The sequence below is a fragment of the Bos indicus x Bos taurus genome, chromosome 25 (assembly GCF_003369695.1).
Source record: "Bos indicus x Bos taurus breed Angus x Brahman F1 hybrid chromosome 25, Bos_hybrid_MaternalHap_v2.0, whole genome shotgun sequence".
NCBI lineage: Eukaryota > Metazoa > Chordata > Mammalia > Artiodactyla > Bovidae > Bos > Bos indicus x Bos taurus.
Window position 1 is genome coordinate 15664428 of NC_040100.1, and position 17731 is coordinate 15682158.

Here is a 17731-nt window from a genome sequence, read left to right on the forward strand (position 1 = left end):
CCCTCCTGAGCACCTTCTGAGCTTCCCTGCTGAAGCCAGACACCAGACACAGGGGACTGGCTCTCTGGCGTGTAGCAGGTTTTATTGCATACGTGGTGCAGGCAGCACAGATAAGGCCAGGCGTGGCACCCTGGGTGGCTCTCTTCCACCCCAGCTCTGATCTCAAAGCCCTGGCTGGCGGGGGTAGGCATACCACACTGGCCTCTATGATAGTATGATTGGTGGCGGGCCTGGCCAATGGTGGCCTGTGGCCAGAGCCCAGAGGGGCTGGAATGATAAAGAAACTTCTCCTGGAGAGTTCTGCATCCTCCGGGATGACGTGCTAGCCCAGCACTAGCATGGCCTCATCCTCAGCGATAGTAGCCGAGTCCCCTTCCTCTTCAGGGCCCATCATGGGAAAAGGCCCCGGGGGCCGGTGCTGGAAGAGGGCTGCCCGGTTCTGCTGCTCACCCTTCTTCACCCAGTGTCCGTAGAGCCGGAAGGCACAGTTGTCGATCAGGCGCCGCACTGGCCGCAGCGCGTAAGGGTCCCTCAATAGCGCACTCTTGGTCAGTGGCCGGATACGGTGGGCGCTTAAGGCTACCCGTCCAGCGGCCAGCACGGTCCACACTGCCACCTAGGAAGGGGGATGGTGTGAGCTCCACTGGAACAGTCACCATAAGAAAAATCCTGGGAAGAGGAGGAGGCCTAGACCCTGACACGCTCAGGCTTACCCGAAACCGCTGGCGAGGGGTGAGGTTCCAGGCTTGGCTGCCTTCACAGCGCTCAAAGAATGGGTGCTGTAGGGCCTGCTCAGCTGTCAGGCGCTCCACAGGATCCACTTGTAGCAGCCTGGAGATCTAGGGAAAACCCCAGAGCATGAGGAGCAGCTCTTGGGCCTCTCTCCTTGCCCACTCACAACCCCAGCTCACCAGGTCTTTCACAGTGTCTGAACGGTCGTCCCACTCGGGTGAACTAAACTGGTACTGGCCCTCCATGATCATACGTAACATCAGGATCTGGCGTCGGTGCCAGAATGGTGGGGAGCCCGCCAGGAGTGTGAACAAGATCACCCCGCAGGCCCAGCTGGGAAAGAGGAGTGGGGGAGGGGGGACCAGGTGATAAGCAAAGGTGTTGAAGAACAGTACACAAAGGAGGAGGGAAGGGCGGGGAACGGGAAACTCACAGATCGACCTCCTTGCCGTAGCCTGGGTGAGTTTCATCCATGGAGCACTTAAGGATCTCTGGTGCTAGATACCCTGGAGTCCCACACAACTCTGGGGAGAGAGGCCTGAAATGGATGGGGTGTCACCAGCCCCCTCAAGGACCCTTCACACCAGACCTCTGCTGGAGCCTCACCACCACCAGGGCCACAAGTGTTTCCATCCTGCACCTGCCAGCCTTCTGCCAAGTCTCAGTGTTAGAGCCTCACTCTAATGAACAAGTACCTACCAAGGCTCCTGGTGGCCTTCCTGGGAAAACCTGGTGTTTGGGTTGACTTCAAAGCACTATCCAACTGTATCATTTGCCTCCTCCACCAGCCCTCACCTCACACAACTTATTACCATGTTTTATATACATACACACATAGAAAACAGAAATTAAATCTTTTCTGCATTCCTTTCTGCCCAAATCTAATCCTCCTCCTAGAATCTCTACTGCGGTTAGTGGAACCACCACTCAACCCAGGGGAGTGTGTAGGAATATGGGATTTCTTAAGATACATTCTGGGTATGTCCTTTGTTGAAAACCCTTCTCTGGCTTTCCATCATGGCCTCAGGGTCAAGTCTAGATTCCTAAAGCATAAAGCCTTCCATGACTTGATCAAAGCCTGTATTTTTACTTTCTTCTACCATTTCTGGCACCAGTTCTTCCACTCTAGCAGTTGCACTCTGTGATCCATGGCACACTTCCAAGAAGTCTTAAGAGGCTTGAACTGAGAAACTGCCTTTCTCTTGGCAAATGCCTTCCTAGATAAACTATTTACTGAACACCTACTGTGTGCCAAGCACCATACTAGACACAATGGCAAATCCAACGTGCCCTTAGTAAGCTCACCATCTACCAGGAAGCACACAAACAGTGTAAGACATGTATCATGAAGTGGGGGAGAGCTAGGAGCAAAAAGCAGCGGCTCTACCCTGACCTGGAGCTTTCAAGTAAAAAAACTGAATTATCCAAGCCAAGGGAGATGGTGGAGTGGGGAGGGGCAAAAATGATTCAGAATGGAGAAGTGTGTGTGGCAGCCCAAAGGGAGAAAAATACCTGCATGTGGAAGATGTGTAAGTCCACAGAGTAAGAGCGTGAGCTCTGGAGTCACACTGCCCAAGTTCAAATCACACATGACCTTGGGCGTGTCACTTCACCTCATTAAGCCCATTTATAAAATAGAGACACAGATACTATTTCAGAGTTGTTAAGAGGATCTAGAGAAACAAGCCATATAAAGACTCCATGTGCTGCCTGATTCAGAGCAAGTGCCCAGGGAAGGTGGTGGTGGTTCAGTTGCTCAGTCGAGTCCGACTCTGTGATCCCATGGACTGAAGCACACTAGGCTTCCCTGTCCGTCACAATCTCCCAGAGCTTGCTCAAACTCATGAAGGTTAACCAGTGAAGGTTAGCTGTTAAGCCCAGGGCAGAGGCACTGAAAGACAGGAAGTGGCCTATTAAAGGCTCTGGGGAGTCCCGCAGTTGAATTTTGTCTAGTTTGCCACTTGCGTTAGAAATGGTTGTCACAACAAATGTGTTAACGTGAGGGGACCCTGAGTCCCAAGGCATCAAGTGAGCAGCGCTGTCGGCCCACATCAGGCCCCTCATGGCACTTGAGCAGCACACCGTGGCCCTGCCTCCGCCAGACCTCAAAGGTGCAGCTGAGCCCTTCTGTCACTGCGTGCGTGCTAAGTCACTTCAGTCGTGTTCCACTCTTTGCAACCCTATGGACTGCAGCCCACCAGGCTCCTCTGTCCATGGATTCTCCAGGCAAGAATACTGGAGTAGGTTGCCATGCCTTTCTCCAGGGGATCTTCCCAACCCAGGGATCAAACCCATGCCTCCTGCATTGGCAGGTGGGTTCTTCACCACTGGAGTCACCTGGGAAGCCCCGCTGTCCCTTGCTCCCTCTCTTTTTCTTCCTATGACAAGCCCAGCCTCCCCAGGCCCAGATCCGAGCCCCTTCCTCTGTGGGTCCCTACATCTGAATCGGTGGTCCTTCCTCCTGGCTCTCCAGCATGGCCCCCTGCCTGCTGTGTGCCATGATCTGTTCACTCCATCCTCCCCAGGGCAGGGAACCCACTTTCATTTGCACACTAGGCTTTGCACCCAGCAGGTAGCTGGCAAGCGCTCACTGACTTTCCGTGGGACCCAGTTCTCAGACCCAGCCAACCAGTCCCAAGCCTGAGCCTCCATCCCTCCCAAGCCCCTCAGAGCACCAGGTCCCCTCACCTCGAAGCTTCTCGCCTGGTTCCAGGTGGCAAGAGAACCCAAAATCTGAAAGTCGGATCTGCATATTGTCATCTAGGAGAATATTCTCGGGCTTCAGGTCTCGGTGTACAATATTGTTGTTGTGGAGAAAACTCACTGCTTCCAGCAGAGACCTCATGATGGACCTGGGGGAGGTGCAGGCTGCTCTGCTTCTCCCCGCCCCGCCCCACCCCCTGCTCATCCCGGGGGGCTACAGGCTCAGCCATTACCTGGTTTCTTTTTCTGAGAGGGCCACCTTCTCTGTGAGATAGTCAAACAGCTCTCCCTTCCGCATCCTAAGGGACAGGAGGGGTTGGGAGATGGGTGCGCCTCACAGTGGAGGCTGAAAAAATAAGCCAGTGCTCACAACAAATACCATGGAAGAGGTCAGTCAAGGAAGATCCCTCTGTAAGCAAATGAAAGGGCCTCGAGACAAAGCACTCCAAGAGTGAACCAGATGTCAGGGCCAGTTTGCTCCAAGGTGCCAGCAGTCATAATCTCTGCATTGTGGGATGTCCCTGGCAGTTCAGCAGTTCAGAAACTGTGCTTCCAGTGTGATGGCTGCAGGTCTGATCCCTGGTCAGGGAACCAAAACCTCACAAGCCGCATAGCGTGGCCACATTTTTTTAAAAAAGCAAGAATAAATGATCATTTACAGGAAGTCCCTGTTATCTGACAATATATTTAAAAAAAAAAAAAAAAAAGTCTTTTGAAGTGATCCTGTTTAGACCATGGGCCAAAATTTCACAGTTAATAGTAGCAAGAAAGTTGAATAGGACTTTACTTTGAATTTTGCTTACTTTATGTTCTCTTTAAAAACTGAGGTTATAATTGCAACTCTGTATCAATCCTTGAAATAAAGAACACATCAGGTTCTGCAACACTGTTGCATGGTGGTGAAGCAGACACTTCCTACTTGCCCTCCACTTTTGCAGAGGTCATTTCTGTCTGAAGACTTAGTAAATTTCTCCCAAGTGCCTCTCTTAAACATCTGGTATCCAAACCATTCTCTTTTGAACTTCCTTTGTAACTGGTTTGTATGATAGCACCAAAGTATTTGACATTCAGATTCAGACCAATCAGAAAAAGAATCGATGGGCAGAGAGATTCCAGTGGAGAGTGTTAAACATTGAAAGATGGGTGAGGGGAAAGTCTGTTTATACGTGGTCAGCTCATGAATGAACACCTTCCTCTTAAAACAGGGTCTCATGAAGACCCTTTATATTTAGCTGGTCACTAAGACTCTTGAAGAACTTGTCTCAATCAGGGCACCTAGGAAAAAGGGCCCATGCCCTGGGCTGGCAGGTCTGAGCCGGAGCAGAGGAAGGTGTGGGCAGGGTGGTCTTCAGCCCACTGAGCTGTAAGGCTGGGGAAGTGCAAGGAGGAGAGGAAGAGGATTTCGGTCAGGGAAGGGGGATACTCACAGGTCAAACACCAGGAACATGAAGCTAGAAGACTCGTAGGAATCGATGAGAGTGACTGGGGAAAGAGGCAGAGAGGCAGAGAGCCAGAGATGGAAAGGAGCAGCTGCATACCAGAGGGCCTCTTCCACCCTGAGGCAGCAGGGGGCTGTTCCTGGGAAGGAAGGAGAACCGGAGGAGGCAGGAGGGGCCCAAAGGCTGGCCACACTTTGATGAGGTGCAGCGGAGCCAGGAGCAAGGGAGCAGAGTGTGGAGGCAGTGCTGGGGCAGGTGGGCGGTGGGCTGGGCTAACAGGAGTGGGGAAAGCAGCCTCACTGATGTGGGGGTGGCCGGCGACCTGGCGAAGGATGTGTGTCTCCCGCCGCGTGGCCTCTCGCACCTCCTCCAGCTGCTCAGGACTCAACCGCTCGGCTGTCACCTCCATGATCTTCACTGCAAACTCCTGGCCAGTAGCCCGATGAACACAGCGGCGGACCACAGAGCTCACTCCTCTGCCAGAGTCGGACAACACATGAGTCAGGGCCTCCTGCCTTCTCGTTTCCACAGAGTGGAGCCTTGGCAGCCTCACATCTTCTGCGCCAGACTCCGGAGACCCAGCTAGACAAGGTGACTTCCTGAGGAGCTCACCTTGGCCTACTGGAGCTTCACAGCAGCCTCAGTCAGAGACCTAGGCACCCAGCAAGGAGCAACATAGAGCTCACAGGGCAGGGGGGCAGGGGTCCTGGGTTCCAGGCTCTGCCACTCCCTCTGGAGGTCAGCCCAGACACTGAGCCCTCAAACCTGTCCCATGCCCCTGAACCCCACAAGGAGAAGGCAGGAAGAAGTGACCTAAGGCCCCCTCCAGATTTTACGCACTTCCATGGTTACCCCATCTAAATTCCAAAGTTCCCCTACAATACCTCAGGTGAAATAAACCTTGGGCCACTGACTGGAAGACCAAAGCTGAGAAGCAGATCTTGGGTTTAGGCCCCAAACTTGCCACTAATTAACCTCTAAGTGACCCCCTGACATAAGGTCTCTGGGCTCCCACTTCATCAGCTCTGAAATGTAGCCAACAACATCCTTAAGGGATGCTGAAAGGCATTAATAAAGTACAGACAGGAAAGCCCATTTGGCTTTGTAAAGACAAAGCCTTAGGAGACTTTTTTGGTGGTCCAGTGGTTAAGAATCCACCTGCTACAGCTGGGGACACAGGTTCGATCCCTGCTCTGAGAGGATCCCTCATGCCATGGGGCAACTAAGCCCAGGAGTCACAACCACTGAGCCCATGCTCCAGAGGCTGTGCTCCGCCACAAGAGAAAGTCTGGGTGCAGCAATGAAGACCCAGTGCAGTCAAAAAAAAAATAGACAAAGTCCTAGGGAATTCAATGGTGGTCCAGTGGTTAGGACTCCACACGTCCACTGCAAGGGACTCAGGTTCCATCCCTGGTCAGGGTACTAAGATCCTGGAAACCGGATAGCACAACCCAAAGAAAAGAAAAGAGACGAAGTCCTAGACAGGGATTTCCCGGCTTGGGCTCTGTCACCAACTCTGTATGACCCTACAAGTACTTCAGGCTAAGGTGCAAATCTCTCCAGAATCTGTCTTCATACCACATTTCACATTCTGGTTCCCTGGATGCCCTTCACATAACCTCATTTCTGTGTTCCCAGGGCCTCCTTGCATTTATGGAACTCTTTTGCTTGAAATGCCTCTCACCTACCTCTCCGCTTCAATCAATGGACACAAACTATTGGTCCTCCAGCCTAACACAGATACATTACACTGTGACAAGGGCACCGTTCTCTACAAATCTGAATTCACATTTCTTAGGCGGTTGAGAACCCTCCAGCTGCCACAAGGCTCAATCACTTTCTACTCTTTTACTCTTGGCCACTTCACAGTTTTAATTTCCTGCCCAAACAGTAAGGGCATTGGAGTTTCAGGTCCTTGGTCTAGTTATTTTCATCTTTCAATGAACCTCTGAGAATTTGTGAAAAGCTGCAGAGCTCTGCCACACATACCCAACATTTTTATAATTTCAGGGGGTGGGTCAAAGATCCTTTGAAGCCATTCATCGAAGAATCCCTGCTTTAAGACTCAAAGTAAATGCAATGTCAACCAATTCTTCATTTATTCTCCAGGAAGAAGGGACCACTCCCTTCTCTGGTATCCTACAGTATTTTACCTATAGGAGCATTCCCTTTTAATTAAGCTTTCCTATTATATGTCATGACCACCAACTTGGAAAACTTGAGTCTTTGGACTCAAACTCCAAACTTTTCCTACTGATACAGCCTAGTACCTTGTTCTCTGAAAGTGAGAGTGTTAGTCACTCAGTTATGTTCAACTCCTTGCAACCCCATGGACTGCAGCCCTCCAGGCTCCTGTCCATGGAATTCTCCAGGCAAGAATCCTGGTGTGGGTAGCCACTTCCTTCTCCAGAGGGTCTTCCTGACTCAGGGATTGAAGCTGGGTCTCCTGCATTACAGGCAGATTCCTTACCATCTGAACCACCAGGGAAGCCCTGTCCACCCCTTAAATGTAAAGACTTCCCATCCCATCCTTGGTCCTCCTGTTCTCAGGCTACATACACTCTCAGTAATCTTATCCACTTCCATGACTTCAACATTCATGCCCAGAAGCTACCCTCCCCTCCTTTTCTTTGGCTACATCACACAGCTTGTGGTATCTCAGTTCCTCAACCAGGGATCTAGCCTGGGCCATGGTAGTGAAAGTCCAGAATCGTAACCACTAGACCACCAAGGAAGCTCCCCCCACCCCTGCCCCATGTCTCCCTAAATCAGGCCGACATGTCTTACTGAATGAATTGCTTCCTGAGGTCCTAGAGACATCCCTCTGTCCTCATGACCTTGTGAGTATAGTCTTAACCACTGAACCGCCAGGCGGGTAGTCCCTCTTCCAACTTTTCCCACTCTTAACACACTCTGGCCGCTATAATCTTCTATCTATTGCTTTAATTGGCTCTTTGCTGTGCTGAGCCTTTGCACTACCCTTCCCTCTGCCTGGAATATATCCTGCCTCAGTGTATTATCTGTTCATTCTCATCCTTCAAGTCTCAGCTCCATTAATTACTCTTGTTCTATCACCTTATTTATTTTATCCCTAGCACTTACACTGAAATTTAACTTGTTTTCATGTTTATTGTCTCTCTCCACTACTCGAATATAAACTCCAGGAGAACAGAAATCTTATCAGATGTAGGATGTGGGTCTCACATCTCCAGTGCACCCAGCACATTGTACATGCTTTGGAAACCCTGATGAATGAACGTATTAGTCACTGCCTCTACAGGTGAAGCTTTCCTTCTATGTGATGCCTGCTGAACTCCTAGTCATCCTTCAAGACCCAAATATCACTCCTTCTGGGAAGCTGTGGTTTTCTGAGACCCAACAGCACTTTTTACACAGCTTAATGCTACCTGAATGTTCCTGTCTCTTTCCATCACTTTACTTGGAGTACCTCCAGGGCATATATAGTCCATGGGGTTGCAAAAAGTCGGACAGGACTAAGCGACTTTCAGTTTCACTTTCCAGGGCATAAACATCTCTTCTAACCTCCCCATGTTTATCTTTGTGTCTGGCAAACAGTCGGCGCTTGAATTATGTTTGTTGAATACATACATGAATGACTGGTGAAAAAATAGGGGCTGACTCAGAAAAAGAGTCTAGTCACCAAATGTTTCTCCACTCACACAGGGAAATGTGTTGGAGAAGGAAATGGTAACCCACTCCAGTATTCTTGCCTGGAGAATCCCATGGACAGAGGAGCCTGGCAGGCTATAGTCCATGGGGTCGCAAGAGTCGGACACGACTTAGTGACTAAAGCAACCAAGCAAGCATGGGAAATGTGTATCCTGGCTAGGACCTGACCTTTCTGGACCTCTGTTTCCCTAGACGTGGCCTTACCTGCCAATGACGTCTTTAGGATCGTACTTCTGATAAAATTCTTTGGCTGCAGCCCAGTCGGGCAGCTCATCCTCTGGCCCCACGTCCAATGTCATTCTGAAAGAGGTGGGGACCTGTGAGGAGGAAACGGAGGGCAGTGAGGGCAAGGAGGCCCACAGGCTCTGAGAGGACGCACATCGCGGCTCGCGGAGGCGCAGCCCTTGTGGCTGGGGAGCCAGGATCCTGGGGGATGGGGACGGGGTGGGGGAAGGATCGGGACAGGGGAGACCCCAAGAAAGGGCCTTAGGGATTGGGATGGGATGGCAAGGCAGGGAGGGGGACAGGGGAGGGGAAGGGAAAAGGTACGGAGGAAGAGGGGAAGGGGCACCAGGACGGGCGGCTGTTGCTGCGCAGGCGCATTTGGGCGGGTGCTGGGAAGGGGCGCAGGGTCTCGCGCGGGCTCACCAGCGGGGGCGGAGAGAGAAGCCAGAGTCGATCAGAGGCCGCCCTGTCGCGGGGTTCGCCCCTAGCCTCTTTCCTTACCCACAGGCTGTGCCGGCGAAGACCTCAGGCCCCACCCCCATTCTGTCCGCCAATGGCCAGAGTCACCCAAAGACTGAGGTTCAAAAATCCTTCGGATTGGAAACTGGTAGTCCAATAGGAAGCCGAGAATCCCGAGGCTGGCCCGGGAGTTCGAGCTCTGAGTTACCTGAGGCTGCGACGCTAGGGCGGGGCTTCAGATACGGCCAATCAGGGCACGGTATCTGCTGGGACCAGCAGAGGGCGGAGCTTGTTCAGCAACAGGGCTAGAGGCCTGAAAACAGACCCGGAAGTTAGGTTTACCGGTAAGTGTCACCTCCTGGTACTTGGTACGTTGCCCTCCTTGGCCTTACGATTCCCACCCGGACTTGGGCATGGTCTCTTCAGTCGCTCAAAATCACTGTCTGAACTTGGGTGTTAAAAATATTAGCAGCCTGGTCCAAAGCGCCTGCTTTGAGGGGCTGACTCAAGCCCTTAAAATGTTAGGCGCACGCAGCCTGGTGCTGAACTTGGCTAATTTTATGAGCCACGGCCTTTCAGCCAGAAAAGGCTTTCTCATTCTGTGGATGCTCTGACTCGGATACCTCCAAATCTCTTGTTGTTCAGGGTCTCAGTCGTGTCTGACTCTTTGCGATCCCATGGACTGCAGTACACTAGGCTTCCCTGTCCTTCACCATCTCCCCGAGTTTGCTCAAACTCATCTCTTCAGTTGGTGATTCCAAAACCCTAGTGCTATCTGGAAGACCATTTTTTTCCAGTTTCCCACCACCCCGCCCCCAAAGTCTTGAGGAATATCACCCTTAAAAAATATATTTTTTTATTTGATTGCGCTAGATCCTAGTTGTGGCACGTCGGATCCTTGGTCTTTGCAGCATGCGAGATCTTTGTTCTGGGGCATGTGGGATCTAGTTACCTGACCAGGGATTGAAGTTGAGCCCCCTGCATTGGGAGTATGAAGCCTTAGCCACTGGATCACCAAGGAAGTCCCTCGCTCTCTGTTCTAAGCTTACCAGGTTATCACTCTGCCAGGAGCGACTTGCTCCACAAGTTTTCTTAGGGCAGCTCAACCCTAGCATTCACTTACTTATTCAACAAATATTTGTTGAGCATCTAAGCCATAGACTAACAGCAACAGAAAAAAATTAGGTCCCTACTCTTGTGGAGGTTATATTCCAGATAGAGGCAGAGAACTAACTCATTTAATTTTTTAACAGCTATCTTATTAAGAGAAATATAACTTTCAGATTGCAACCAAATGAAGAGAAAAAACGAATCCAAGTAACTTTTTAATGGAGTACTTTGACCTTATACCATTTAAAGACAGAATAACTCAAAGAAATCTTGTATTTTACTTGGTAGATTTGCTTGGTAGTATAATGGGACAATTATTTTGAATAAAGTGAATAAACACATTGATGTAGTTGGCAGTCTAGGTTCTTACTGTGGAAATATTTGGAATGGGGAGAGAACCTTATGACTGAAATTGGAGGTATGATTTTAAGAATGAATAGATAACATTAGCTATTTTCTTGCTCTAATCTGTGAAAGGGCCAAGGACCAATAGAGCCTGTCCAGTAGTGAGCACAGCTAGTGTCTAAATACTGATTTCAAAGCAACAGTCCTCAATAAAAGGAACCAGGGCTCCTTGGGAGAAATGGCCAATTCCCACGCTAAAGCAGAGAAAGTACAAGATGAGCCTGGAATAATTTGTGCCAGAAAGTAAGTGAAGAAAGATGGGAACTTAAACACAAGAACCAGGTTAAAATCAGGGACAAAAAGGGTAATGACACTGAGAGAGCTATGAGGGAGCCTTCTCACATGCTAGAAATGTTCTATTCACCTGATTACACAGGCGTGTTCATGTAAAAACATTCACCTAGTGCTCGCTTCGGCAGCACATATACTAAAATTGGAATGATAGAGAAGATTAGCATGGCCCCTGTGTAAGGATGACATGCAAATTCATGAAGCGTTCCATATTTTTAACAACAAAATTCTGTAAAGCAATTATCCTTCAATAAAAAAATCAATTAAAAAGAAAAAAAACATTCACCCATTGGCACAATAAGATCTGTGTACTGTAAGTAAATCATGCCATTATACCTCAACAAAACTATTTAAAAAGGTTAATGGTAGTAATGGGTATAGTAAATTGAATTTAAAAACAAATCTGAGGCCATACTGACACTAAAAATTGTAAATAAATAAATGAAGGAGAAAAAGACCTATATAATAGAATGCCAACTAATAAGTGTACAAAGAATGATAAAGTTAAACAACATTTTGTAAGCCTTGTAATAACTGACTTGGGCAAAACAGGCATTAAAGTTATTGGGAAAAATTTGGTGAGGTATTTAAACAGATAACTGTTTAATTACAAAGAAAAAAATTATCTTTACCTCGCAGAAATCTGACACTACCTTAGAACCAAGTTGTCAGTGTTACATCTGCCATAAAAGGACAAACTGACACACGCCTCTTGATGTGATGTGTTCAGGGCATACAGCTTATGTAAGATTTCGGCCAAAAATGCATAAGCCTGAATTCAATCACAAGAACCCAAATTAAGAGCCATTCTACACACTGGCCTCACCTCAAAAATGTCATGAAAAATGAAAGAAAAGGATGAGAACCTACTAAAAATTGAATGCTGAAGAGCTGACAAACTAAATGCAATCTACGTTCCCACACTGGACTCTAAAGTAGAAATTGCTATAAAGTATGTTACTGGGACATCTGGCAAGTTTGAATATAGACTATTAGAAGATAATGTTGTACTGATGTTAAACTTCTCTGAATTAAATATAATTGTACTATAGTTATGTGAGAAAATATGTTCTTAGGAGATACAGATCACAAGGTATTCCCCTCAAATAGTTCAGCAATAACAATTATGAGTATTTAGAAAAAGGCTTCCCAGGTGGCTCACGGGTAAAGAATCTACCTGCAGTGCAGGAGATGCACATTCAATCTCTGGGTTGGGAAGATCCCCTAGAGGAGGAAATGGCAACCCACTCCAGTATTCTTGCCTGGGGAATCCCCATGGACAGAGGAGCCTGTGTCCATGGGGTCACAAGAGTTGGACACGATTTAGTGACTGAACAAGATAGATAGATACAAAGCAAACGTGGTTGAGGTGTTAAAAATTATAAATCTAGGTTAAGGCTACACAAGAGTTCCTTGTACTACTCTTTTATTGTTCTATAGACTTGAAATTTTTTCAAAATAAAGAGTTAAAAAGTAGCAAGATCTCATGTAATCAGTTTGGAGGAATGGGATATTCTAGTAAACTGAAGCTGCTGATTAATCAAGTACTAGATTTAAATTTTTTGTGTGTGAAAAATCTCCTTAAAATGAGTTCTCCTGATACCCAGGCAGTGCCTCACATGAATTAAATCAGAATATCAGGACTGCGGTGGGGAGTGGGGTGGGGGACGGGGTGGGGGACATGGGGGAAGGGAGCAGGTGGTAAAGCTCAGGAGTAAGTTACTTTTTAAGGCTGCCCAGATTACATTTTGAAGGCAAGGTTCAGAACCACTGCTGTCTATATAACTTCTACCCATTGTTACAGTCCTAATCTCTGGACAATGGAGTTCCTTCACTTTTCTTTCCTGAAACACTTTGGAACACTGAAAAGCACAATCACGTGCCCCTTTCCCCTTGACTCTTCAGTGTACAGCATCGATAATTCCATTAGGTGTTCTGCTGGTCTGTATTGGTGAAATAAATTCCATTCCCAGGGTATATATACTTCAAAAGACATGTATAAGACTGTCTATAGCAGCATGATTCATAATATCCTAAAATGGGAAATGTTCTGAAAGTTCACTAACAGAAAATGTGTTAATTGTAATACAGTCATATAATGGAATGTGTGTGTTAGTTGCTCAGTCATGTCCAACTCTATGCAACCCCACAGACTGTCACCCACCAGGCTTCCTCTCTGTCCATGGAATTCTCCACAACACTGGAGTGGGTTGCCATTCCCTTTCCCAGGGGATCTTCCTGACCCAGGGATTGAACCTGGGTCTCCTGCATTGCAGATGAACTCTTTACCACTGAGCTACCAGGGAGTCATATAATGGAATACTATAGACTAATAAAAACTACAGTTACATCAAATATGGATGAATCTCACAAGCAGTGTTAAGTAAAAGAAGCAAGACATAAAAAGAATACATTTGATTTCATTTATATCCTATTCAAATGCAGGCAAAAGCAAATGACATTGTTAGAAGTCAGAATACCTGTGGATAACAAATACAAAGTTACCTGTGGAAAGAAAGGAAGGCAGAGTGATGGGGACGGGTAGAAAGGAGATTTTGAGTGCTGACAAAGTTTAATTTCTTGACTGAATAGTGGTTTTTTCAGATGTTTTGTATTAACTTATGAAGTTATGTATTTGTTTTGGATCTTTTCCTTTATGTACCTCACAATTTAAAAAACGTTTAAAATATTATCATGAGACCCAAGATAAAGGATATGAAAATTCATTATAATCATACAGGTCTCCACATACTGGGTGGTGGTTGCTGTTATCCAATCCTTTCACTCCACTCTCAGCTCTGAAACTAAACTGTCTAGGTTGAATTCCAATTATGCCACTTACTAGCTGTGTGACCTTGGAAAATCCATGCCTGTTTCCTCAACTATAAAATAAGAACAACAATACCTACCATTGAGTGATTTTGAGTTGTGAAGAAGAAATATAAAATGCTTAGAACACAGCCTGGAATATAGTTAGCACGTGATAAACAGCTGCTGCTACGACTCTTGCTTTCTGGCCTCACAGTCTGTTGATAGGTAAGAGAGAAGTGTGGGGCTTTCCAAGAAGGGAGACTTCTAGAAGAAGGAAAAAGTGGGGGGAGGAAGGAGGATCCTTTCCTCCTCTTGAAATTCCTAGGTAAGGGGAGAGGCAGGCTTCCGCCATGATCCCATGTTCAGTCTGGCTCTCACCAAGGGCCCAGGGAAAAGCAGGGGAACAACAATTAGACAGGAACATTTCACCACTAAAAAGATTTTTATTACAAAACAAATACTAATAAAATCAGGCCTGGTCTTCAACCTCCCCTCCTAGAGGCCCCTAGGATGGAGTAGATTAGGGGGAATAGGGGTTGGTGGGCACTGAAAGAATAGAGCAGGCTGACCTCCCCTCATCAGTCTCAGCTGCTGCCTTTTAGAAAAGGCTAAAGAGCTCTTCCAAAGCCCTTTGAGAGAGGCACCATCCTTCCAGCCAGGAAGTAACCACTGTTGGCACTAGACCCTCACAATACTGCATTGGAGGATCCAGGATGTCTCGGCTGATCTCAGCAAAGGCCACCCAGGGTCACTCAGCCTGTGCGATGGCGTAGGAGACCAGCCATAGAAGCAGGGGGCCCAGAACGAGGACAGTGAGCCAGACGGCAAAGCTGGCCAGGATGAACCTCCGGGCCCGGGCCCCCCAGTGCACTGCCTCCTCCAACCGGCCTGCCTTATGCCGCTCTTCCGCCTGTGGGGGCAGGTTTTTGGTTAGGTTCTCCCCCTGCTTCTCCCCGCAGAATGCCCATTGTCCCACTCCAATCCTACATCCTCATTATGGCTCAGAATCTCACACCCATGCACTCCACCTCCCTTTCCAGTTTCTCTCCTTCATGTCTCAGCTGCAAAGTAAGGCACCCAACTTTGCTCTGCCTCCTTTTCAGGATGGCTGTTGTTAGCTCAGATCACATATGGGAAAGTACTTTTTAATCATTTTATTCCTCTACCTTTTCTACTCATCTCAGTTTCATTCAGAATTTGGAATTCTTGGCAAGAAACAGTGAGCAATCTTACAAATATTTCACTCATGTCCAATCAAACACTCCATTCTCACTAGCCCAAAGGCTAATCTCATCTTTTTCATTAAGGATTCTTTTTATGATTTTGTGTAATGAAACCCACAAATTATTTTGATAAGAAAATAATTTCTAATAAAAATACAAGTAGGATAGAGGAAATGCCTGTATGATGTTTAAGTTAGCCTGTGTGGCCTTTCAAAAAGTACATGTGCCGTTTCTGTCAGATGTTTTGGAATGGCGAGGCTCATTCTAAGACTTCACAGTGTCTTCTGAATACCTACAGATTGTTCCAATTACTGCTCAGCGGCCCTGAGTCTTGCCCCTTCCAATTCATCCTCTTTATAGGCCTTGAGAGTGGATTTTACTGCAACACAAATCTGATCATATCATTTTCTTTTGCAAAAATCCTTGAGAGGCTCCCTAGTACTTAACAGATAACACTAAAACTGCCAAACACAGCACTGGAGGCTCCTGGGAATCCAGGTCCTCTGGCTTCATCTCTTACTATTCCTTGCTGGTTCAGTCATACTGAACTAACAGTCCAGACTGCCTTTGTATAGGATGCCCTTTTATCCTTATTCACTCATCCTTTAACATCACTTTCTTTTCACACCTGTAGGATGCCTGTCACCTATTCTCTCTTATACACGTACACGCAATCACATACATATATATTCCTAGTGCCCAGAATACCATGCGCTTCCTCTATCATAATACAGATGAGCTAGCTGCATGCTATTCATAATTACCCATTTTCACAACCATCTCTTTCCCTAGACTGTGGGCCCTTTGATGGCAGGAACCATGTCTTATTCTTACTTCTGGCACCAGGCCCACAGCCAAGCTCTGGCAGGTACTTATTAACTCATCAGTGTAGACAGATCAGGTATACAGAACCACTGCCTTTCTACATCCACACCCCTGCTCCCACAGGAATTGCATTCCTCACCTTGATGGCAAACACAAGGGCCACTATTCCCAGGCAAGAGCAGCCACATATAATGCTAGTAGCTGCTAAGCAGCGGAGGCGGAGCCAGCAGCAGCGAATGGGGGATGGAGAACAAGCAGCTTCCGTGTTGCACACCAGGCTCTCTGCTGCATTCTCCTCGTCCTCCATCACCTGTGGGCGATACAGTCAAGATACTTGTAAGCCCAACAACTGAACTCTTAGCCTGCCTTGCTCAGACTCTCCCCCTCTCCCTGATCATGTTGTAGCCTAGCCAAACTCTCAGGAATGCTGCCTTACTGGGGAATTCCCCTAGTGACCAAGAGAGGAAATGTGTGTCTGGAATCTTTTCCTCAGCCTAAGGTTCACAGCCTTCAAAGGCAAAGTGGTGTCAACACAGCATTATCTGTATTACTTACTGTTTTGAGAAGTGGGGAAAAGCAAAATGAGGTACACACTGAGAGGCAGCAGAGAAACACAGTATCTCAAAAGACTGCTAGGTATCTAGGTCTACCCCAGTCAGTGATTTTAAACTGTATTTCAAAGGGCCCTGCAGTTCCTTAGAGGCTGCCCTCAAATATTGAGGGATCAGAGAATGGCACCCTAAACCTTGTACTCCATCTCAAGGAAATCAGTCATTTCACATGAAAATACTATCGTGAATTTGGGGGAAAGGAGAGGAAAAGCATCATTTAAGCTCTCTTTATAGCTAAGAAAACTCAACACCAGAAAGACCTCACCTCCCCGTATCAGAGCCTCCCTTGCTATGCAGACTCCCTTCCACCTCCTCTCCCCATTTTAACCCAGATTACACAACACAATCAGTTAAACAGAGTCCAAATGACCTCATAACCTACACAGAAACCTGCATAACGATGCCCTATTTAATAATTTCTCATCTCCCTATTTCCCAAGCTCTCAAGAGCTCTGGCATCAAACCACCTTTTTACCCTCACCCCCAACCATTCCCCACACCCTAGACAGAATGAAACCATTTGCAGTTCTTTCAACACAAGTAACAAAGGATAGGAAGGATGAATGAGAGAGGAAGACAAGCAAAGAGCCAAGAATGCCATGTACACAAAGCTGCAGAATGGATGTGAGGGAAGAACTCAGACTCAGTACACACAGTCATCAAAAAACACAGAGGGTCCAGTGAATCGAGATCAGAGAAAATATAACAACGAACTGGGACTCTTACCTGGCGATAGGCCTTGAGGAACTGTTTGAGTTTCGGCCTCTGCCTCAGGTTTGGTTTGGCTTGGGTGGAGATGGAGCTGACTCAGGGCTCCAAGCCAAGCCCAGGGGTGGGGTTGGGTGGCCAGCCACCATCTGAAGATCCCCAGAAGCTGGAAGGGGGTGTGGCTGATTCAAACCAGTCTGGCTAGATGGAGGAAAAGCAAGGGAAGGCAAGGATGGAGTAACTGGAGGTAGGGTGCCTGCCTTCTGAAGAGGGAGTGAAAGCACCTGAGCAAGGGGATTGAAGCGGGCAAAGTCTGAGGCGTCAGAGAGCCCCAAGGGGAGTCCAGGAACAAGGGAACAGAAGGGAGAAACATACGAGTCTGGATGACTTAAAATGGAAACCGTAGGGAAAGGTACCCTACCACATCAGATTTGCCATTCTTCCCTCTTCTTGGGTGGCGACTTCTGCCTCAAAGACACACAATTCTGGGTTAGAGATC

General features: G+C 47.6%; 2 protein-coding genes and 1 non-coding gene across 4 annotated transcripts; 1 reads left to right on the top strand and 2 right to left on the bottom strand.

The window, feature by feature from the left end:
• Positions 1–57: 57 nt before the first annotated feature.
• Positions 58–16118, bottom strand: PHKG2 (phosphorylase kinase catalytic subunit gamma 2). Of its 2 annotated transcripts, XM_027527560.1 has the most exons (11): positions 16053–16118; positions 9457–9561; positions 8769–8881; positions 5175–5350; positions 4863–4917; positions 3669–3734; positions 3421–3584; positions 1166–1256; positions 912–1065; positions 714–839; positions 58–616 (listed from the first exon to the last, which is right to left on the bottom strand). In XM_027527560.1, the coding sequence occupies exons 3-11, from the start codon at positions 8861–8863 to the stop codon at positions 323–325; spliced, it is 1221 nt and encodes a 406-aa protein (XP_027383361.1). In that variant the 5' UTR covers positions 8864–8881; positions 9457–9561; positions 16053–16118; the 3' UTR covers positions 58–322. The 2 variants fall into 2 exon arrangements, with proteins under 2 accessions (XP_027383361.1, XP_027383359.1); XM_027527558.1 differs by lacking the exons at positions 9457–9561; positions 16053–16118 and adding an exon at positions 9213–9340 and having other exon boundaries at positions 66–616.
• LOC113884037 lies at positions 11167–11271 on the top strand. Its single transcript, XR_003508790.1, has one exon. It is a non-coding gene; the product is annotated as a U6 spliceosomal RNA (small nuclear RNA).
• On the bottom strand, positions 14289–17490 carry TMEM265 (transmembrane protein 265). Its single transcript, XM_027527563.1, has 3 exons — positions 17251–17490; positions 16053–16223; positions 14289–14775 (listed from the first exon to the last, which is right to left on the bottom strand). Exons 2-3 carry the CDS (start codon positions 16218–16220, stop codon positions 14614–14616), a joined length of 330 nt encoding a protein of 109 aa, XP_027383364.1. The 5' UTR covers positions 16221–16223; positions 17251–17490; the 3' UTR covers positions 14289–14613.
• Positions 17491–17731: the final 241 nt, after the last annotated feature.